The sequence below is a fragment of the Hibiscus syriacus genome, unplaced genomic scaffold, assembly GCF_006381635.1.
Source record: "Hibiscus syriacus cultivar Baekdansim isolate YM2019G1 unplaced genomic scaffold, ASM638163v2 tig00003041_pilon, whole genome shotgun sequence".
Lineage (NCBI taxonomy): Eukaryota > Viridiplantae > Streptophyta > Magnoliopsida > Malvales > Malvaceae > Hibiscus > Hibiscus syriacus.
Window position 1 is genome coordinate 6,117,436 of NW_024061960.1, and position 24,553 is coordinate 6,141,988.

Consider the following 24,553-nt stretch of genomic DNA (forward strand, 5'->3'; position numbering starts at 1 on the left):
GTTTAAAGATTACTAATAATGTAAACGGTAAAATAAAACAGGCGCTACCTATTACATTAAAATACCTACTGGTTTTCTTTTAAGGTTGCTAATAATGTAAATGGTAAAAAAATAGGCCCTACCTATTACATTAAAATACCTACCGATTTTTTGAAGGTTGTTAATAATGTAAACAATAAAAAAAATAGTCGCTACCTATTACATTAAAATACCTACCGGTTTTTTGAAGATTGCTAATAATGTAAACGGTAAAAAAAAATAGGCGTTATCTATTACATTAAAATACCTATCGGTTTTTTTGAAGGTTGCTAATAATGTAATAGGTAAAAATACTAGGCGCTACCTATTACATTAAACTACCTACCGGATATGTTAAAAGTATCGATTCCATTTAAATAAGTATCGACACTTTTGGAATTTAAAAGATAAACAATAATAGCGCATATAAAGTATCGATACTTTATAAAAATGTATCGATACATAACAATATAATATGTAAAAATATGACAAAACCATTTTCATTATGACAAAACCGGTAAAAAGCTATTGAATATGTTAAAAATATCGATACTTTATAAAAATGTATCGATACATAATAATATAACAGGTAAAAATATGACAAAATCAATTTCATTATGACAAAACCAGTTTCATTATGAAAAAATCGGTAAAGAGCTATCGAATATGTTAAAAGTATCGATACTTTGTTGAAAGTTATGTAATTTATTTTTCAAAAAATTTTAATAGTGCTTCATGTTTTCTACCTACAATATTAATTTAATAATTTCATTTACACAAAAAATTATTTGATTGTTTAGATATTTTATAAAACATTATTTAAAATTTAAATTTAACAATTTTAACCAAAGATGATAATAAATATGTAATATTTATGTTTATTATTTTTAATTTAATAATAATATATACCGTAACATAAAAATAAATCATTAGACACGTATAATTACTAAATTAATATCTTAAAACTCACTCAAAAAATAACCCTAAATTAATATTTTCCACAATGAAATAAGTATAGACATTTATATATATATGTATCGATACCTACCGATAACCAAAGTTGATCGGTTACCAAATTTTTTAATAATTTTTCATATTTTCTACCTACAACATTATAAGTCTGCAAACATAATAGGTAACATTTTATCGAATTTATTAATTATATTATTAAATTTTCGGTTACCCTATTTTTTAACCGTATAATATTCTACCTTTTTTGAGACAACCCTTAAATGTAAGGTTTAGTAGTTGCCAAAAATTCAAAATCCAGACCGACAAAAGTAGCAATAATTATTGTATAATAATACCAATTATTTGGTTGCTGATGTAAATTTCCAGAGATTTCTCTGTCATATTGCGTTGCAGGTTGGTCTGCCTATTTCATGTCTACAAGTTCTAGCCCATCCGCACCTTTCAAAATGTGTATTATTGATTTATGTTTTGAAAATTAAAATTGAAAGTCAAATATACAAGTTATTTTAAATCATTAATAAAATTATAAATAAACTAAATTAATTTTTTATACTGGATTAAGTATCTTCTTATAAAAACTAATAAAATTGATATTGAATTGAATATCGTAATCATTATATTTATAGAGTTAGAATATATTTAGATAATGTAATTTTTGAAGTTTTATACCTTTTTGATTTGTTAGATTAATCGAATTTAATGGAATAGATTAAAATTTTAAATATGAGAATAATAAGTTCTTTTTAAAAGAAAATTCATCATTTATTATTATTAATCTTAACCATTTATTTTCAATCATTCAATGATAAAAAATAACAAAACGCGAGAGTTTTACATTATGTCAATAATTCTTACCTAATATTTATATTTTAGGCAAAAGGATATGTGAGACCCTCGTACTTCAAAAAATAGTGGCCCTCGTCATTATTTTGCACTTAATGTGACCCTCAAACTTAAAAAACAAACTCAATGTGACCTTTTAACCTACGATTTTCATCGTTGACTGTTACGATGTTAATGTGTCACTTCACGGTGCGACTTTCAGTCCACAATGGTTGGTGATATGGAAGTTAGGCTAAATTGGTTTTTTTGGTCGAGTTTGAGGGTTAAATTGATTTTTTTTCAAGTTCAATGGTTTATTTGAATGTTTAAAAAATTATTTTAGATTTTAAATTTTAAATTTTAACTATACAAATATAGAAATTTGATTCCTTTGAAAAATTGGATTATTTGGATTATGAATGATTTGCTAAAACTAAAAGTGCAAATGATATAAAATGTTTAAAGATTATGATGAAAGAATTTGTTCGAAACAATTAAAAACATAAGGTTAATATCAATTTATTTCTTCGAGTCATTTTATTTAATTATTGATTGAATATTAATTTACTTGACATTATTATTATAATTAAAAAAGTATTTATATGTATTTAAATTTATTATTTTTAACTTAAAGGTTGAGATTTAAAAATAATTTAAGTGTCATAATTTTAAAAAAAATATTCCCGAGCAATTATGTTTGATCGGGTGGTCATGTTGCTCATTTTTGTTCTTCATATTTCCTTAGTAATTTAATTTTTAAAATTATATATATATATATATATATAATTTGTTAGTAATTTAATTTTTATTTTTAGTATTTTTATATTTAATTTTGTCTATATTTGTATAGTTTATATTTAAAATTTAAAATCTAAAATAATTTTTTTGAAAAATCAAATAAGCCATTGAACTTAAAAAAATCCAATTTGACCCTCAAACTTGACCAAAAAAACCAATTTAGCTCATCTACCACGTCATCAACCATTGTGGACTATCATATCAGCCCCGTAACGATCAACGACGGAAATCATTGGTTAAAATGTCACTTTGAGTTTGTTTTCTAATTTTGAGAGCCACATAGGGTGCAAAAAAAAATGACGAGGACTACATTGATTTTTTTAAAAGTACGAGGGCATCACTTACCCTTTTGTCTATATTTTATTTATATATTTTCAAATGTTATAATTGAGTTTAAATATTATTTTTTCTAAAAAAATAAAATAAAATAAAGGCAAAATATGCACTAGATTAACTCCACGTTTTTGTTCTTCACATACTCTCATATAAAGTGATACTTTGTATAAATATGCTTGCTTCGAGTATGAAATACTGGATTCTAGGCAAGAGATATTGTAGATTTGTTGTCGACGTAAATTGTAGTCGGTTCTTCTTGTTCCAAGTTCAAATCTTTTAAAAAATTCTTTAATCAGATTGCTTGACAAGTGCACACTACAACATCTATGTATTATACTTCACATGTCGAAATAACCACCGTTTGTTCCTTCTTTGATGACCATGAAAATGTTATAGAATCGATGTGGAATAGATATCAAAAGTGTTCTTTCGATCATTTAAGTCTCCTTCATAATCACTATCAAAATAACAATTAACTTATAATTTTGTGAATATGTGTAAAATAAACCATGACGATCGTACTTTTGACATATCTCAAAAGTTTCTTTTCCATAATTCAATGATCTTATTTTGGTTTCTTTGTGAATCTGCTTATCAATCCCACAATATATGTTATATCTGGTTATGTGATAGTCAGATACCTTAAACTTCCAACAATGCTTTTAAACAACGTTGAATTCACAAGCTCTCTTATTGAATTTACACTTAGTTTCATCATTGGTTCTACTATAGTAGTTACCGACTTACCGGCTTACAATCCTCTATTATGAATTTACTTAAAATATGCTCCACTTACTTGTTTTGTGATATAAATATTCCATCTTGTTGTTTCACCTCGACTCCAAGGAAGTATGACATTTCACCAATATCTATCCTATCAAATTCTTTAGCTATAGCTTTCTTGAAATCATTAAATATACATGGATTATTTTCTGTGAAAATCATCTCGTCTGCATATAAGCATGTTTTGGCTTATACATGATAATAGTCAAATACCTTAAATTTCCAATGATTTTTTTAAACAATGTTGAATTCGCTGGCTCTCTTGTTGAATTTAGACTTAATTTCATGCTTGGTTCTACTATAGTACCTATCTACTTACAATCCTCCATTCTGAATTTACTTAAAATATGTTCTGCCTATTTGTTTTGTGATATAAATATTCCACAAATATCTATCATTTCAAATTCTTTAGTCATAACTTTCTTTAAATATACGTGGATTATTTCTTGTGAAAATCATGTCGTCTACATATAAGCACACGATCATGATATCACCATCTTCACTTTTCTTTGTTTACAGAGCATGCTCGTATGGGTTCTTCATGAACCTATTTTCTGGAAGTATTCATCCATTCTTGTGTTACGTGTTCTTGGAGTTTGCTTTAATCCATCCAAAACATTCTTTAATCAGTAATTTTGTCTTCGTATCTTTTTTTAATGTATCCAGGTGGTTGCTCAATATAAACTTCTTCTTATAGGTAGCCATTTAGAAATGTTGACTTCACATCCATCTGATAAATCTTCCATTTGTTTTGTGTTGCAACTATTTTGACAAGATGGATAGTCTTGATTATTTTCACTGGAGCAAATACTTCACTGTAGTCTATCCCTTGTCTTTGTTTATAGCCTTTGGCAACTACTCTTGCCTTATATTTCTCCATTTTTCATTCCTTAGTTTATCTTTTTCTTTTATACCCACTTGACTCCAATTGGTTTGTGACCTTCTAGTCGACTTGTTAGCTCTCACGTATCATTTTTTCTATCGATACAATTTCTCCATCCATAACATTCTTTCACTTGTCATCTTCAACCGCTTCTTCATATGTTATCGAATCACTGTTCATAAGTAAGTAGAAAAGTGAAACATTTTGTAATTCATAATCATTGTACCTTTATGGTATTCTTCTCTCTCTTGTAGATCTTCGAACTTTAGTGGGAAGAAAATTTTGTGTTCTGTTACTATCACTACTGTTGCTGCTTGATGACGATGATGTATTAGAATTTTGTTGAAGACTTTATTCATCATATTATTCATCTTGGTTGATAAGATTATTCATCTTGATTGATAAGATTTTCGTCATATTTATCTTCCTTAAAAATAGTTCTTCAACTTTTTTTCTTCTTTGCTTCATCTCCGGTGTTCTGCTTCATCTCCGGTGTTCTCCTTCATCACATTCAATATCTCTTGAAATTATTACATTCTTGGTAAGAGAATTATATAGCTTGTATTTATTGAATATAAAATCTTTAAAGTATTCAAATACAATTTTTTAAAATTTATTCTTTAAGAGTAAAATTTTTCTTATCTCATCCTTATATAGGAATTATTAAAAATATTACTCCTATTGATGAATGAAGATAAGACATGTACGTATATGTCAGTATAGTCTGTTGAATACCTAATATATGTTTCTTTTCTATTATTTTTATAACTCTATCGAAATATTTTCTATAAATTATTTTAAATAACAAAATCGTTTTAGATAATATAGATTTAAAAATAGTGTTAAACTTGAAAACAACATATATATTTTTTCTTATACCGATAAAAACAAATCATTTTATTTTCATAATTTTTGTTATGTAAATTCAATTATCTATATACATTTATTCACTTTTATAATCATTGTTAATATTTTATTTCACTGTCAATATTATTTCCAACGTCAGCGAGCTGGGTCAGTGACATCGAAGTGCACTGGACTTGGGAATACGGGAACTAGCACCATGGGATTGACCATCCCAACACCATGCTATTAATGGCGTCACCTCACCGAACCGTACTAAACCGATTGATTTTTTTAATAATTTAAAGTAATTATGTAACAATATCTGTTTAATATTTTTATTAATTATTAATAATATATATATATATATATATATATATTATACAAACATTATTAAAATTTAAAAATAATTTTTTAACTATTAAAATGGTTGGATAACTTCTACTACTCAATTTATTATGAAAATCGTATTTCGGTAGTACAATTACTACTATTACTCATATGATTAAAGAATGAATTGACACCCTTAATTTATATATGCTGTCAAAGAGAGAGGAAGCTTTGTATTTTCTTGTATCTTCGTTGTCTAATCATGTATCGAATTGATTTCTTAATTTTGTGAACTAAACACAAAATGTAGTAATGTGAACCATTTCCCAAAAGTAAATAAGACATAACTAATTCGAACATATTTAACTATAAAATAATTCCTTCGATTTATGGATTAAAAATTATTATAATTTAAATATTATATTAAAAAATTCAAGCATTGTCTTGCAACAAATAAGGCAACTGTTGATACATCACCAAAAAGTAAAGTAAAATATTATTTAAAAATTGTAGTAGTTTTATTTCTTTAACAGATGAAGATCAAAAACCGATTGATGGATCAATATACATTATTTAAATATGTATTATATACTTGAATTTGCAATTTTGATTGTACATGAATCTATATTGTTTTTCATAAAAAAAATGTATCTATATTGTAGGCATGTCTGATAATTATTGAACGTGGAGTAGGCAGTAGCAATAAATTCAAAATCCAGATTGAACGTGAGATTGAGTACGCAGTAGCGCAGTAGCAATAAATTCAAAATCCAGACCGACAAAAGTAGCAATAATTGTCTTATAAAAATAATAATAAAATTATTTATAATTTGATATCATTTGAATAGATTTTTTATTTAAATTTTTTTAGAAAATTTTCTAAAAACTTTATCTATCAAAATTAACTATGTAATATAAAATTAATGAAGACTAAATTTTGAGAAACTTTGAAGGAAAAAAAATAGCAATATTTGCGATGCTGATGTAAATTTTCAAACAGATATCTTTGACTGATATGTTGCTTAGTTGGTTGGCCTGGCTATTTCATATCTGCAAGTGCTAGCCCCATATCTCTCGCCCATGCCCATCCACATTTTTAATGTCGTTAAAAACTAGTCCAAACTCCAAACGTAATAAATTAAATAAATTATATTAAAGAGTTAGAAAAAATTAAGCAAATAATACAGGTGAAATAATTAAGTAGTGAAAAAATATTTTTAAATTTATTTTAGAATTTAGTTCATTTGTTACAGTATATGTGAAAGTCGCCATGTGTAACTAACAAATTTCATAAAATATATTAAAAATATAACTTGTCATATAAAATGAATCAAAATTATATATAACTCGTCACCTCCAGTTAAGTTTCATGTGTATCGTAAAAAATGACTTAAATATCAAAATAATTCTTAATCACCTCCATTTTTTATTTTATTTTTTTGCCTGTATTATTTTCCTAATTTTACCAAAAAGTTATTTACATGATAAATATTTATAATATGTAATTCAAATGAATTAATTGATAAATTATTAAGAAAAACAAATCCTATATAGCGGTTCAGTTGAAACGAATCCAATTGTTTCGAACAGAAGACGGTAAGGAAATTAGGTTGTAAAGTCACATACGTGGCGGGCGGCAGTTGGCTACAGAATAATAATGGAGAAGATTGCTACCTAGGCGCATACACAGATACACTTGGTCTATAAATTGGCCTTTTTTTTGCTTTTGTTTAAAACAACCGAACTACTCCCAAAATCCCAGTTAGCTAAATCTTTCTTCAAAACAATGGCGTCTTCATCTCTGATTGGTAAGCTTGAGGCTGATATCGAGATCAAAGCTTCTCCCGAGCAGTTTCACGACATGCTGGCCAACAAACTGCACCATGTGCCCCATACCGCCAAAGACAAGGTTCGACAATGCGATTTACATGAAGGTGAATGGGGGAAAGTTGGTACCGTTTTCAACTTCCATTACGTTCATGGTATGGTATCTAAACACAACAAACGTACAATTCTTTTCATGCTTTTACAAAAATAAGAAACAATTTTGTTTGTTTAGATGGAAAGGATAAAGTGGCAAAGGAGGTGGTTGAAGTAGTAGACCCTGACAAGAACTTGGTGAGATTCAGAGTGATCGAAGGAGATCTGATGGAAGAGTACAAGAGCTTTTTGCTCACGCTTCAAGCTTTTCCCAAGAGCGAGGGTAGTGGAAGCATAGTGCACTGGATCTTCGACTACGAGAAGCTGCACGAAGGGATTGGCCATCCCGAGACTTTGCTACAACTCGGGCTTGACATCTCCAAGGACATCGACGCTCACCTCACCCAACAAAAGTAAAGGATGTCCATACTATTACTGCTGCGTGATGCAATACTAATCTGTTTAATGAATAAATTGACAGCTGCATATCTTATGTATTTTGATCTGAATGTATGTGATTGGATCGACATGCTGTGATCAGAGAGAGGGAGCTTTGTATTTTCTCGTATGTTTGTTGTTCAATTGTGTAATTTGAATGTATTTTGTGCTTCTATTTGTGAGCCATATATATATATATATATATAGGGTTACATAATTTGTTTCAACTCCAACGAACAATTTTAAACAAATGATTATCCTCTCCCTTCTCTCTACCGTAGCCACTGTCTCTAACAAACCCTAAAGTTTTCCAGCTTTGGCTAGCAGTCAACGACTAGGCAACCATCCCCCTCCTCTGGTAAATAAGCTCCTTTCGAGGTGGATCTCTTTGATTTCCTTGACTTTAGAATCGGCTTTAGCATCGGATATCGAAGAGGGGCGATATCATCAAACGACGAATTTAAAAATATAAAATAAACACATGATATAATTTTATAACTCACAGATATTATTAATTCACGTTAACAAATCAGATTCAAAAAGATATCGAGATCTTGCCATTTTTTATGCAACAAATAGTGTTTCGTGCTTGTTTATCGAAATAAGGTTTTGTATAAATTGTTCTCTCAATTCTTAAGGATTTTATTCTAATTAATCTAGATGAATTTGTATTTTACATTCGATTTTCATAAGTGACTTTTTTAATAAAGATTTTTTTCATACATAAATCTTCAAACTCGAAATTTATTTAATAATATGAAGCTGCTTAACAGTTGAACTAATCTCGTTTAGTATCATGTGATGCTACTTTGATCGGTGGTTTGTATTATTGAGTGGCTGTTGGATATCATGTTTGGCTGCTAGGCTATTATTCCTATATTTTATCCCTGAGGTTTTCTCTTAATGTAGTGTTTGTTGGCATTTCTTACTTTTATTAAATAAATTTTAATTTCCTTAAAATATCATTTTACTTATTATTGTATCAAAAAATTTAAATTTAAAAGTTTTTGAAGTTTTTATTTACAAATAATAATTAATGTTTTAGTTTTTATTTAATTAAATTATTGCCTTTTAAATTTTATCAATTCTTTTTTTTATCAACGTTGATCATTAAATCTATAAAATATTTTAGATAATTTGATGTTATATATCATATCACGATGTTTTAGATAAAGTTTTTTTTATAATATTTTTAAAAATATTATAAAATATATACAAATATCAAGTGATAATATTATCTTAAGAAAAAAAACTATTAGATTTTAACCGTTAAAATTAATCAAAAAAACATAACTAATTTAATTTCTCAATTCAAAAATTCAATCTAATGTAAAAATAGTTCACCTAATTAATTAATTGTTCTTCAAGATTCGGGAGCTTCATACATTTTTAAGACAACAATTTACTGAGATGCTTTTGAATTTCTTTTTTCTTTTGGCATTTACCGATAATTGTTTTTTGGTCAATTACAAAAATAGTCTCTCAACTATAGGATATTGCTTTGTTGAGTCCTCAAACCATTAAAAATTACACAATGATCCTTCAACTATAGGACATTACTTTGTTGAGTCCCCGCGACTAGTAAGTTTTACAATATGGTTACTCTACTATTCATATGTTTCAAACTCGTTCTATTCCGTTAAAAAAATTAATGGTAGTTTGAACTGAACGTTAACTATTGACTGAGATATGCTAAGATCTGATCCCAGAATCTCAAATGACTATCATATCTCAGTCAATATGTTAACTTCCAACTCAGACGACTATTAATTTTTTAACGAAAAATGACAAGTTTGGAATATATGAATAGTCGGGTGACCATTTTGAAACTCTTAATAATTGGGGGACTCAACAAAATAACACCTTGTAGTTGGGGGATCATTAGTGCACTTTACGCTTGTTTTTTTTTAGTGAAAACATTAATTTTGTTCAATAATTGTTGAATCGGATTGAAATAATGTGGTTAAATTGCTCACTAATATTGGCGAAAGCTGGTATGGCATGAGTCTCCCATTGGCAATTTGTGGTGTTGTTTTCCAATCTTTTATTTTCCTCATTGCTTCCCAGCTGCAATACTTCTGCTCTGGCCTATTTGTTTATGCCCCTTTCCTTTGTGTATGCTCTTCTTTTTTTTTAAATAAAAATTTTGAAGTATAAACAGCTTGGAACGCAGAATCTTATATCAAGAGGGATGGACATATAAAATTTTAGCACAAGTGAAAACAAATTTTTAATAAAAAAAATATAAAAGAATCTAAAATATGTGGATGCTCACGCTCTTGTTCAAGAGGGCATTGAAAGGAATCCAGCTTTTTTTTGGGCTATGGAGAACGTTCAGATTGACGAGATCTGATGAGAATTGTCTGATGCTCGCTAGATATCAAATTATACAATAGTAGTAAAGTAGTGTTGTTGAAGAAAGGATGCTGAAAGTTGGATTAAACTCAGGCAATTTCAAGAGAGAGCTATGGGGCTGCTGATCCCTAGTTATAGACAGGTTTGACAGGAAATATTAGTTGAGTTTGGTTCTGGTTCAGATATTTGTTGTGATATGTTCTAGTCCATTTGATTCGCTGGCCTTGGAATGGTATGTGATTAGAGATGAGCGCCTTCCTTCATCTGTGGCTGATTTTATTAAATGTTGGTTCGCTGGTTCCTAGTGTCCTGGCGGGTTAATCGCCATTATCGGTCTCTTCATAGTGAAAGGAAAGGATCCCGACAGCTAAGGGAATGAAATAGATTATGATCGTAGTTGGATATCTGAGGTGAGACGAGTTGATTGGATTGAGGAGTTTAGTAGGTTTTGGTAAACTGGAAATGAGTGAAGGATCTTTGGTCTTTTGGTTAAGGAATAATATTTGATGCTAAGTGAGCTGCAGATCTGCTTCCATATGCGTGCAGTAGTTTACCTAGTATTGAAGTGTTAAGTGTGGGTTTGTTACTGGGTGTTGAATTTTTCTGGGTGAAGGTATTATTTGGATAAAAAGGGTTGTGTCTTGTTGAGCTTTTATGGTGAGTGTGGGATTTAAATTTCTGTTTTGGTTGAATGATGTGGAATTATCATTTAGGTGTTATTGTATCTACTATGGTAAAACGCACTCTTTTCTCTCAATTTAGGTATAGAAAGGATTTTTTTAACAAGGCTCTTGTCATAGTTTTTTGCCTTTTCTAACAATAAATAAATAATTATTTTCCTTTCAATTTTTTTTAAATATATGATAAATTTAAATTTTCAAAAAGAAAAAGAAAAACAACTGTCCTATCCATCCTCTTCGATTCATCCATGAGTATAAACATCGGCATTTGCTTGCAAACCCCAAAAAAGAACACGTCAACCTAAACGCTTAGACAAGATTAACTCTACAAGTGGTGGAAGTCTTATGCAATGCGGATCACGCCATTAAAGTTTATTATTGTTATTTATTATTAAGAATTGGCGAGGTTATGTCACTTTATAGAATTATTTGCTTTATATATATATATATATAAGAAGTTGAATTATTCAGAAGTTGAATAAATAATTCAATATGTATGGCGTGGAAACCTAATTATTGGATCTAATGGCAAACAGGCAGGCGTGGCCATGTATCGATTGACAGACTTTATATGCTAAGATGATATCCACATGTTTTATGAGTTCATTTTGTAAGGAACTTGACATTCTGGTATGTTGTCTTTACATTTGCATCTCTGCAAGTGCAAGCTCATCCACACTTAATAAAGTTTTATTTTATCTTTTATTTGAGAAAACTAGAATTTGGCAGAGTTTAACGACCCATTGTTTTGGTTGCAGATATACGAAACTGAACCGAAGTTCTAATCAATATAGTTATATAATTCATAATTAAATTCATATCAAGAATTACTTCTACATCAAACCAATTAAAAAATATTTACGAAGTATAATAAATACTATCATTGTAAAGGTTTTATTTAGGTTCGATTAGAGTATGATCTAGTTCTAAATTAGTTTAACTCTATGATAAGTTGGTACGAGTTAAATATCGAGTTGAGTTAATATCATATTAATTAATTTCTAATTCAAGTCAAATATTAGACCAAGATAAGTCGGGAACTTGATTTTATTTTATTGTGTAGCAGATTGGCATTCAATTTTTTTCGGATATATTTATTAAAAGTTAATTGAAACTTAAACTAATTAAATATATTTTACTTAATTATTCATATATGATTTATTGACTTATAAATTAATTTAAAATTTATTACCATATTAAATATTGAAACTCGTATTGTAATTTTCTTTTATAAAATTAACATAAAATTAATCAAACCTTGTAATTTATATACTTAAATGTTATATTATGATATTAATAATTCCTTTTTATCTATCAAGAACTCATTGAGGTCTTGAGTTTGAACAATTGTCGGTGATTAATAAAAATTGTGAACAAATATTATCCATGATATGAGGAGGTCAGGTAAAACAATTCCATTTGCCCGTCGTATTACTACTACTAAAAAGCAGTACCAATCTAATTAATGAATAAATTTACAGCTGCCTTTCTTATTAACTTTATTTTTCTTGTATGCTAGTTGTTTAATTATGTATCAGGTTGAATGTATAGTGTGCTTCATACACTTCTTCCCCCCCCCCCCCTTTTCCGTCAATTATTATTATTTATATATTAAAAGCTCCCAGCATATCGATCCATATATATATATAAAGATTGAAACACATACGACAGATAGCATGTCTACTATTTTTTTGCACTTGAGTGAAGGAAAACCTTAACACATTGAAGCACCGGAAGAAAGAGTAAATAAACTTGAGGGGGCAAAAACACGCAAGAACATGTGAAATACAACATGGAAATGAGGTTAACATTATTGTCCGAAGCTTCATTACCTTTGAAATTTTGGAATTATGCATTTACCACTGTCGTTTCTCACAAACAGGTTGCAAGCACACCATATGAAGTCATTCATCACGAGAAGCTAGATTATACATTCATACGAGTTTTCGGATGCACATGCTAGCTTTTCTTGAGACCGTTTAATCAACATGAGCTGGATTTTCGATCAAAATGATGTCTTTCTTGATTACAGTCCATCACATAAAGGATATAGGCGCCTAGATCAGAGTGGTAAGGTTGTGATTTGTAGGCATGTGATTTGTGTTAAAATTTGAGTGTTAAAATTATGCTTTATGTAAGATTTTAAACGTTATATAAAGACACAATCTAGCAATCAAATTATTACGATCTTAGTGGTGAGAATAATTGAAATATACATGATTATTATACTCAAATGAGATTGTGTAATATTATTATATTGTATTGTCGATTGTATATTGACTTGTCGATTACAGATAACAAAAGTTCATGGCTAGGGCCGTTGAGGGGTGCGAATAAGAAGGCATTCGAAATTTTAAGATTCTAATCAACAATTGATTTTCACTTTTTAGGCAGTGTGATCGACACCGTGAAGAGAATAAAAAGGACAGTGTTTAAAATGACCCAAAAAAGAGTATATATATAGTCTATTCGGAAGGGAAAAATCGGGGTTTTATCCCTGAAATTTCCTAGGGTTTCTAAAATGACCCTAAAATTTTCAAAATTATTATACGTGTAAAGAAAAACAAAAATTATGTTAAACTATGGTTGAAACTAATTACATATCTGGATGTACACCTTAAAATTTATAGACCGGTGTCTACGTCTTTGACAACAATACTCTCGAAATGATACTATTCCGCGGATGCACACCTTAAAATTTAAATTTTCTTCGATTAATTAACATTTTATTGATTATATCTATCTTATAATTTTATTTATATCCACCAAATACAAAAATTTATTGTTATTAATATATATATATATATATCCTTAAAATTATTTCTGGATCGGACTCTCATCCTAATCCGTTTCCTGTTCCTTAGCCAATTCTCGCCTACCACGTACATGAAATTATAAATTAAGGTAAATTATACATTTAGTCACTAAGCTATAGGGTTTCTTTATTTTTGCCACTTAATTATGAAAAGTTACAATGTGATGATTAGAGTTATTGAAAAGTTATATTTTAGTCACTCAACCTTTAACTGTCATTAATCCTTTAACAAAATGATGATATGACATGTTAATTCAAGGGTTAGTATCTCATTTGGCACCTCAACTATAACTAAAATACTAGTTCAACACTTATACAATTGGTCAATCCCCAAAATTGGGATGAAATTGGAAGATTTTGGACCAATTTAGAATGAGGGTTATAGTTTAGGGATGAAATCAGAATATTCAAAGTTTAAGGACTAATTTAGAATGAGAGTCATAGTTTAGGGATGAAATTGAAATATTCAAAATTTTAAGGAACAATTTTAAATGAGGGTTATAATTTGGGGACATATGATGCAATTAACTCAAGAAAAATATTCATGTCAAAAAGTTATATCCTTATCTTACCGATTTGAAATGTAAAATTATCATGTGTACAAGTACAACTTCTATAAAGATATATCTTTATAGGAACATTTAGTCTATAAAATATAAAAGGGTAAAGTATATCACAGGTTTTGGACAAAGGCAAAACAAGAAAATTACATAAACAAATATAGATTTCAACGTCAATCACGCTAAACAATTATTATTCATCATCAACCTAATATAAAAACCTGTGATGTACTTTACCCTTTTATATTTTATAGACTAAATGTTCCTATAAAGATATAACCTTTTAGAAGTTGTACACATAATAATTTCACATTTCAAATCGGTAAGATAAGGATATAACTTTTTGACATGAATTTTTTTCTTTAGTTAATTGCATCATATGTCCCCAAATTATAACTCTCATTTAAACTTGTTCCTTAAACTTTTGAATATTTCAATTTCATCCCTAAACTATGACTCTCATTCTAAATTAGTCCTTAAACTTTGAATATTCTGATTTCATCCCTAAACTATAACCCTCATTCTAAATTGGTCCAAAATCTTCCAATTTCATCCCAATTTTGGGGATTGACCAATTGTATAAGTGTTGAACTAGTATTTTAGTTATAGTTGAGGTGCCAAATGAGATACTAACCCTTGAATTAACATGTCATGTCATCATTTTGTTAAAGGATTAATGACAGTTAAAGGTTGAGTGACTAAAATATAACTTTTCAATAACTCTAATCATCACATTGTAACTTTCCATAATTAAGTGACAAAAATAAAGAAACCCTATAGCTTAGTGACTAAATGTATAATTTACCTTAATTTATAATTTCATGTACGTGGTAGGCGAGAATTGGCTAAGGAACAGGAAACGGATTAGGATGAGAGTCCGATCCAGAAATAATTTTAAGGATATATATATATATATATTAATAACAATAAATTTTTGTATTTGGTGGATATAAATAAAATTATAAGATAGATATAATCAATAAAATGTTAATTAATCGAAGAAAATTTAAATTTTAAGGTGTGCATCCGCGGAATAGTATCATTTCGAGAGTATTGTTGTCAAAGACGTAGACACCGGTCTATAAAATAGCATTTTGCCAAAACATCAAACAAACTACAACTTCAAAGCTAATTCTTGATATCAAGAGATCATCTCGTGTGTGAACCAATGGCAAATCCAATTCAGAAAAGTAAGCTTGAGGCCGATGTAGAGATCCAGGCTTCTGCTGAGCAGTTTTATCATATGCTCGTCAGTTATAAACTGAAACATGTGCAGCATACTTGCAGTGACAAGGTTCAAGGATGCGATTTACAACAAGGGGAATGGGGGCAAGTCGGTAGCATCATCAATTGGAGTTATGTGCATGGTACGGTACAATTATATAAACAAAATAAACCCATAATTATTTTTCTTGCTCTTCGCTTGATTTCTGGCTCCTTTTACTTGTTTAGACGGGAAGAGTAAAGTGGCAAAGGAGGTAATTGAAGCTGTAGAGCCTGATAAGAACTTAATCACTGTCAGAGTGCTGGAGGGGGATCTAATGGAAGAATTCAAGAGCTTTTTAATGACCATTCAAGTTTCGTCCAAGAGCGGGGGCAGTGGCGCCGTAGTGCACTTTACTATGGAATACGAGAAGCTGCACGATGGGATTTCACACCCCGAGTCTGTGCTGCAACTCTTGGTGGATCTCTCCAAGGGCATGGACGCTCACCTCCCACAAGCAAACTAAACGATGGATTATCGCATGTTAGAAGTTCCATTACTACTACTTGAAGCATAAGTCATCTGATTTACGAATAATTTGATAGCTGAATAAATTGACAGCCTAGTTTCTTGTATGCTTGTTTGTTGTTAATTATGCAGGGAGTCTATTTGTGTGCTAAATATGAATATAGTTCTGGTTTCATAATTTATTTCCACTTCTTTTCCCATAAGGATAACCATGGGATGACTTTCACCCGATACATACTTAGACTTTTATGTTAGGGGTGAATTTATAAAATTTTAAAAGTGATCAACTTATTAAATTCTAGGGACGAAAATAAATTATCAATAGAAAATATAAAACAATATCTAAAATATATAAGAATTTAAATTTGTAGGGCACGACTTTCCCCATCAGTCCCTTTTGGTCCCCCACTGACTTCTACCCAAACAGGGAATATGAAGCTTAATGTTGATGGCCATCCAGTTGGCTGTGGGGAGTGATGAATATGGGAATATCATCGCTATTTCCTCTGGTTCATAATGGAATATTGGGGTTAATGGAGTAGTGGCACCATTGCAGATGGAACGGTGGTGTGGTAAGAAATGTGTAAAAATTGAATTCAGAATCTGTGATGCAATCAACTTTTTGGCCCAGTTGCGAAATTATTGTGTTGTGTGAGATGAGAGTTTCAGACCAATCCTTTAACATCCACAAGTTGTAATAATTTATATAGTTTTATAATATTTCATGTGCTTGTGTATTACACAACAAGGTTATAAATGTATAACAATTTATGTAATTTTCCCTTAGTTGTGCCTTATTTTAAGCTCCTTGTGCTAGAATTTTCCAACATAAATTATCTTACATTGCGGTTTTGTTTGTGCATTCGAGCAAGAGAACTGTATTTTATTTCAGCTACCATGGGCATGCATACTTTATAATGTAAGATGAATTTTCCAGGACTTACATTGGAATTGTGATTGCTTAGATTTTAAAGGATTCAGATTGATTTTCTGCAATGACACAAATTTAGTGAAGCAGCAATTGATTATATTAAGCCTTTTTTCAACGCAAATTATTTTTAATTTTGTGCTAGTTTGACTGAATGTTTCTATTTTCTTAGGTGAAAAATGATGTCATTTCTATGAACCTTCCATCTTTATTTGCAGATTTTTCTCCTCTGTATGATCATCTATTTTATTCTAAACATAGAATTCCGAGTTTCTTCTTAACAAATTCTAATCCTACCTAGAAGGAAAGGGAAAGAAGGACTCTAGGAGGGGAAAGGAAAGTGTTTCTAGTGGGCCTAGAATCCATGACCTAAAAAAATACGAAGGAACAAAAAAGAGGAACTTAACTAACTTATTAAACTCTCGTAACTAATACTCTTTTATCTTTCTACTTCGACATCAATCTCTTATTTTTCTCTCTTTTTTTTTTTATACAATGACACACTGTAACTTATATTTATAGGTCTATTGCACTTAGAGGTGAGTGTTTTATAACTTAAACTTTATTTGAAATATTTTCGAATCAAGTTTATAAAATTCGATTTGACTTGAGTCAAGTTAAGTTGTTCGAGTTTATGTTTATATTTAGTTATAAATATTTATAATATTATGATACTATTTGGTTCCAATTTAACAAATTTCTATAACTATATACAATATATATATATATATATATTTCTTAATATTTTTTCATATATGATACACATATATCATACAGAGTTGATTAACTCAAACTTAAAAATCAATCCACTAGTTACTAAGATTTTTTGTTCTACTACTAATGTTTGATGAAGATAGTGCAATAGGTTTTGTTGAGAACCTTGATCATCACTTTGTTCATCTTGATTTATGAGATTATCATCATCTTTATCTTCATTAACAATAGTCCTTTTAACTTGTTTTTTCTTTACTCCATTTTTATATCTCTGCTTCATTGAACTCAACGTATCTTGATATGATTGTAAAAATGATTATATAGGCTGTAAGTTTTACTTCTTTCATCATAACCAATAAATGTACATTTTCCCTCTTGTTCATTAAGCTTCTTTCTTGTCTGCTCAGAAATGTGGGCATATACATTTTTCCTTTTGTTCATCAAGCTTCTTTCTTGTCTGCTCAGAAATGTGAGCATACACGATGCAACCATAAATCTTGATGTGTCTAACTCTCGATTTCTAAATGTTCTATGAGAAAATTGTGCATCGTACTGTTTCAGCCCTAAAAGTTCTTGGTATGTGATTATCTTTTACGACATTTCTTATCATAAAAAGGGTTGTACGATTCTTTCTTTCATTAACTCTATTTTATTAAAGCGTACATCTAATTAACTACTTTCAATTGATGAATGATATCACGCTCTTTGCATAAGTCTTTAAAAATGTTCGTCTCTTTCATCATATTTGACTATCTTTACATATTGGTCACTTTGATTTTTTATTGTTGCTTTAAATTCTTTGAATTTATCCAATATTTATGTTTTGATTTTTTTCTTTTTTCATTAAATTGAAATAAAAATATTGAAAGTCACTTTTAAAAATAATCAAATTGATATTAGTTTAATAATTAGTTTGAAGTTATATCAAGAAAATATTGACCAAATCATTACTTTTTATACTGTGATTAAAAGTAAATAAATATTTAAACGACCAAAAGTGAATTTAACCCAAGAAATAATTAAAGAGTTATTATTATTATTATTATTAATTTATATATTATTTTATAGACACCCACCATTATCTCACCACTACCCCACTATTATCTCAACCACATTACCTACTCACCACCTCCAAGTCTCAACTAAACTCACATATATTTCCTTCTTTTTTTCTCTCAAAAAGGAAAGGGGAATATTCGTCGAATATTCAGCTCTCTCTCCTCCCAGTCCTTTCCTTTACCTCACACGTTTGCTTTTCTTTCTCTTTTTTCCGAGCTTCGTGGCATTTCCAGGAAAGGGTCTATGATCTGGTCATTGAAATCGAAATAAATCCTTGTTTCTTGCTCGGCATACCAGGAATTCATTTGAAGCTTCTTGTCTGCAAATGCTAAATTCATCAAGAGGAAGAAGCCAGACAAGGTCAACTCGATCGATGCCGTTTGCAGTCATGGAACCTGACCCTAAAACAATATTGTTGGAAAGATCCTTATGGTTGCTGCACTAACGGCCGTATGCGTTATTATGCTCAAGCAATCTCCGTCCTTCAGTACTCCCACTCATTTCTCTCCACACGAAGAAGGGGTAACTCATGTTCTTGTAACTGGCTGGTTGCATCGTCCCATCCTTTCCTTTCTTGGTCGAGGGCTTCACAATGGTATAGTTTCGAAAATCTTAAACCCATTGTTGCGCCGCCTCCGCCCGATCGAGTTCATTGTTGTTCGTTGGTGGTTCGGTTGGGATTATTAAAACCGACGTGTTCCCCTGTCGGAGCGTTGCTTTTGTCGTTCGATAGGGCTACTTTCACCATGGCAGCGAGACAGAGATGTATAGCAATGGCCATGGCTTACGGCGGCGGCGGCTTCGCCATTGGCTACCCATTGGCCGAGGCTTTGTCGAAGATGCAAGACAGGTGTATTCAAACGTACCCGGGATTGTACGGCTCCGATGATCTAGTGCAAGCTTGTATGGCTGAACTAGGTGTCCCACTCACCAAGGAATACGGTTTCCATCAGGTTGGTGACTCAAATTGTATCACTTTTTTTTTATTGTTCAAGTGCGTTACTTTGTGTTTTTAATAGGCACTATTTTTTTATATTTTTTTTATGTATTCATATATATATAGCGTGAGGAGCATTGCATAGCGTTCGAAACCAATACCAGCTCTCTAGGCTGTAGTTCGGTTGCATCCTCAACACTGAATTTTGGATTATTCTCTAGCAGTTTTACGCACTCTACTTGTCCTCGAGTACACCTGAAAATTAGCATTTGAGAAATAACCTTTGTTTCTGGATATCATGCGTCCCAGAATTTCAGATGTTTGTGAGAACATTTGTTTTGTCACATGTTAAAAGGTGAGGACGTGAGTTCATGGAGGTTTTATCCATCTATTATGTAATATTATGTCCCGAATGCTGTTAAAAATGGTGGCATTATACTTTTATGCATTTTTGGGAGTTAACTTGAATGTTTATATCAAATATATATATATATATATATATATATATATTGTTTAAAGTATTATGATTTAACCTTTTGGGTCAATTCAGTATTTTTGCAAATCTAAGTCTTTTTGACCTTTTAGGTGTACTTTATAATTGATCAAAGGTAATTAATTCGAATTTAAATTTTTTAAATTTTAATTTACATTTTTAATTTTCGCAATTAAAGACAACCGACAAATTAATTGGTACCGAAAGGGCGGTTCAAGGGTGTTAATACTTCCTTGACCGTAACCGACTCCCGAACCCGACACGTCTTTGGTAAGACGCAGATCATGTAAGAAATAAGGTATCCGATAAACTCATTTGTTTTAAAATAAATGATCGGTGGCGACTCTAACCCATTTATTTAAGTCGAAGCCCAATTCCAAACCCTACCGAAAGATGGATACAACACACATACTTCACGCCAATGCTTTCTGAAGACGGAGAAAACAAATTTATTTTAAAATATTAGCAACTTTTTTTGAAGACATATAATCAAGATATTGATGTAACTTAGGCATTGAGAATGTAAGCATCAACGGTATTGGACAAGGCGATAAGGAAATCGCTAGGGATGGGGGGAAATTGGGTTCGTGTGGAGTCGGGTCGGATTTTTTAAAGATGATATTCAAGTTTGTTCGGATTCGGGTTTAGGGTGAAAAATACTCAACCCAACTCAAAAAATATAATTTTACCATATATATTTAGGAATAATTATAATAATATCTCTCTATATATTATTTTTAAATTAAATAATTATTTTTATTGAATAAAAATAATATTTTTTATTATTTCGGGTTGGGTCGGATCGAGTTTGAATTTTATCTCAAAAAGTTAGGTCGGGTTCAGGTCGGGTGGAGGGTATATATTTTTCGGGTCGGGCCGGGTCGGGTGAAGGATGTAAAATTTTCAAGTCGGGTCAAGTTGGCCGAAATCCGACCCATGCATATCCCTAGAAATCGCAATGTTTAACAGGTTCAGGGACGTCGTCGTTCCGCTTTTCATATTCGACAGTGCATTTCACCAAACTTCCCTCCCCCTTGGGTGTGACGTTAAGGTTGGCTTTCTATGTCTTGTAAAATTTCCCGATTTCACCATCTATTGGTTGTAAATAATTGTCCTTTTTGTTTCGTCCACATTTTCGAGAACTTCCTTAACCGTCTCAGTCTTGCCTAGAAGAGAGCAACCATAATTAAGGATGTACATAAGATTTTATGTCAATGAATATGATTAAAGGTCAGGGATTACCTTCAGCAAAGTAATACCATTGACAGATAGAGCCAAGCGAAGTCCAGTTACCCTGAAAAAGTTATATGTCCGAAATAAGTTGAGCGGACATCTTTGGCATCATGTGAGTTTTGGTATTGAAAGCATCAAAGGAGTTGTCAGCTGAGGACTTGGCCTCAATTTGGCAATCAATCTTCCTGATCTGACCCATCGTATGCTACAAAGGGACTTACTAACTGGAGTTACGGTGAAAGTTATCTGTAACACCCTCCGACCGATGCGGGTGACCCGATCCAAGGTGTCACATTAGGGCCACCAGAGCGACCCACAATAAAAATCCAAGAAAAGTTAAAATTTTTGTTCAAACGTGTAAAATCATAAAACAATTTATAAATAAAATACAAGTTCAGAAAACCATTCATATATTACAAACATAATTAAATCATATAAGTTTCAGACTCAGTATATAAAAAATCAAATGTGACCTGCATGCCCCCTAATTACACATTGTATTGTACTCTGCAAGCAAAGCTGAAGGAACTCCCAAAACTAAAGTTGATAGCTGCATTTGATCGATTCTTTTAACTTGAAATGGTGAGTATAGAGTGAGCTTTGGGAAGCTCAGTAATACAAAACTACCATATAAATGCAATAGGTCATCGGATATAAGTTAAAGCACAAATTTCTTACCGAGACATTCATCATCAGATTCTAGCAGTGAATTCATATTCCATTAGCTAAGTCTTCAGTTACAAATAAGAATTTACGGTTTAAAGGAAGTATTCATAGAGAGAAGATTCAGAAGATTGAATTGAGGAGTCTAGTGTGTTCCAAAAAACAGAGAAATGTGTACAAACCCTTTAAAAACATTAGTAGTTTAAAACATATTTTAAAGTCACAGTAATACCCTCCAACCGAACACTGATATGCAGTTACCTAGAACTGCATCCATATTGATTTACCTAGGCCCATTGGGCGTAGGTGCCAACCTAAGGGAGCACATTGGGTCCATAAGGTCTTACCCTAGCCGAAGCGTAGGTGCCCACCTGAGGGGTGTGCCCTCAGGATCATAAGGACTTACCTAAAGCACACAGTAGAGGAGCCACCCTAAGGGAGAACCTTAGGTCCATAAAGAATTACTAGATTGATCGGTGATGAACCTACATGAGAAATTACTAGCTTGATCGAAGTTGAATCAACATACTCCAGAATCCTACCTAGACAGTATCTCAATAATTGATTTATACAATAAACAGTTGATTCCATGATCCATAAATCAGGAAAGATTATATTTTCCAGTGAAAACAGGTAACCAGAGAGCACATATCATGTAGCCATAGTTCATAACCAATAAATCAGTAACTTTGGTAAATCACATTTCAGGACAGATAAAAAATCATATAGCACATAAGGAACACACTAGAAGATTTAGTTAGTTTCGAGAGCTACTTAGCAATTATCAAGCAAGGAAAACACGAAACTTCTGCAAACTGATTGAATTTCAACAATGAGATCCCTGTAAAAAGGGGGTTTGATAGCTAATCGATTCATCAGTTATTCGGGAAGTGATTTATCAAGATCATATAGTATTCAAATATTTTTCGGAGGCACTAACTAATCAGGAATATATTTAGAATATTTTACATCAGAGTTACTTGAGATTTCATATATGACAGGAGTGATTCCATTGTCCAGGCAATCAGAGGTATTTTATACATTTTGGTTTCCTGAAGAATTCTTAGTAATTTAACCCAATAAGAGTAAAACAATAATTTATAGTATTTAGGATTTATATTGAATTATCAGGATTTTGAGTCAAATTAAACTAACCAATCTTAATATTGTGATACTTGTCAATCAATCAGACCGAGGTACTTCATCATTATTCGCTTCTTAATATTGATTACTCTAGTTGAACTGATCAACTTCAAGATAACTGTTGAATGGATCTTAGGGAGACGAACATGTATTCCAACGGTATTTATTTCATTTTTGTATTGCAACGGTATCAAGAAATGTCGACGTGCTTGATTCGTGATTCATAACTCTTATAGATGGTACAACATATAAGTTCATCAGTGTTTCCTGACTTATCCAAGTCATCCACTTAATTCTAGGTCATTGAGGGTACTTAGGTCATTTAGTATTCAAGTTTATCCCGATCATTTTGGAGTATCTAGAGTAATTCAATCATTTCAACATTTCGGATATGTATAGTACTTCCATTCAGGTCAACTTTGTCATATAATATAGTCATTTCGAGTAATTCAGACGTGTAAAGTACTTTCAGAAATTTAGCCTCCAGGTATTCGCTTAGGAATTAGAAATTCTAGGTCATTTTCCCATTTCGAGGATATTTCAGTCATTTCATTTAATTTCAACGTATACATTACCTCGATTTTTGAGTCACATCAGTTAACCAATTAAACTCCATTTGATCGCCCTCGAACTTTAATTTCACATCCCATAATGTCTCGGATACATGGCCAAACCAATTACATTAGAAACGGAACTTAAACGTAAAAATTCATATTGAATTCAAAGATAGAATGCCTAAAAGTAGCTTACCAAGTTCGAATTTGGCAAAAAGAACTTTGGATTTGGACCCATGACGTAAAAAACACAAAATATGACTTTCAAAAATTTTGACTTTCTGGTCAAAGTTAACGGTCAAACTAGTCAAAGTCAACGAGAAGGTCAACGATCAACGGGCAGGTCAAAGTCAACAGTTTGTGTTAGGGTCAATGGGTCAGACTGGTTCGAGTTGAATTAGGTCGGTTCGAGTTAACTGAGTTCGGTTCGAGTTGACTCAAATTGGTTCTAGAAAGCTCACTGGACACGAACAAGTCCCACGCGCACTGTCGGTGCGTGGTGGCACGTGACAACAGCTACAAGGCGGGTTCGGACGATCGAGCA

General features: G+C 31.0%; 3 protein-coding genes across 3 annotated transcripts; all 3 read left to right on the top strand.

The window, feature by feature from the left end:
• The first annotated feature begins 7,505 nt into the window (after window positions 1–7,505).
• On the top strand, window positions 7,506–8,316 carry LOC120170096 (MLP-like protein 28). Its single transcript, XM_039178117.1, has 2 exons — window positions 7,506–7,767; window positions 7,845–8,316. The coding sequence occupies exons 1-2, from the start codon at window positions 7,572–7,574 to the stop codon at window positions 8,120–8,122; spliced, it is 474 nt and encodes a 157-aa protein (XP_039034048.1). The 5' UTR covers window positions 7,506–7,571; the 3' UTR covers window positions 8,123–8,316.
• A 7,331-nt stretch (window positions 8,317–15,647) lies between these two features.
• LOC120170090 (MLP-like protein 28) lies at window positions 15,648–16,294 on the top strand. The gene is made up of 2 exons (XM_039178113.1): window positions 15,648–15,920; window positions 16,006–16,294. Exons 1-2 carry the CDS (start codon window positions 15,722–15,724, stop codon window positions 16,281–16,283), a joined length of 477 nt encoding a protein of 158 aa, XP_039034044.1. The 5' UTR covers window positions 15,648–15,721; the 3' UTR covers window positions 16,284–16,294.
• A 2,939-nt stretch (window positions 16,295–19,233) lies between these two features.
• Window positions 19,234–20,376, top strand: LOC120166961. The gene is made up of 2 exons (XM_039176117.1): window positions 19,234–19,939; window positions 20,050–20,376. The coding sequence occupies exons 1-2, from the start codon at window positions 19,439–19,441 to the stop codon at window positions 20,194–20,196; spliced, it is 648 nt and encodes a 215-aa protein (XP_039032048.1). The 5' UTR covers window positions 19,234–19,438; the 3' UTR covers window positions 20,197–20,376.
• Window positions 20,377–24,553: the final 4,177 nt, after the last annotated feature.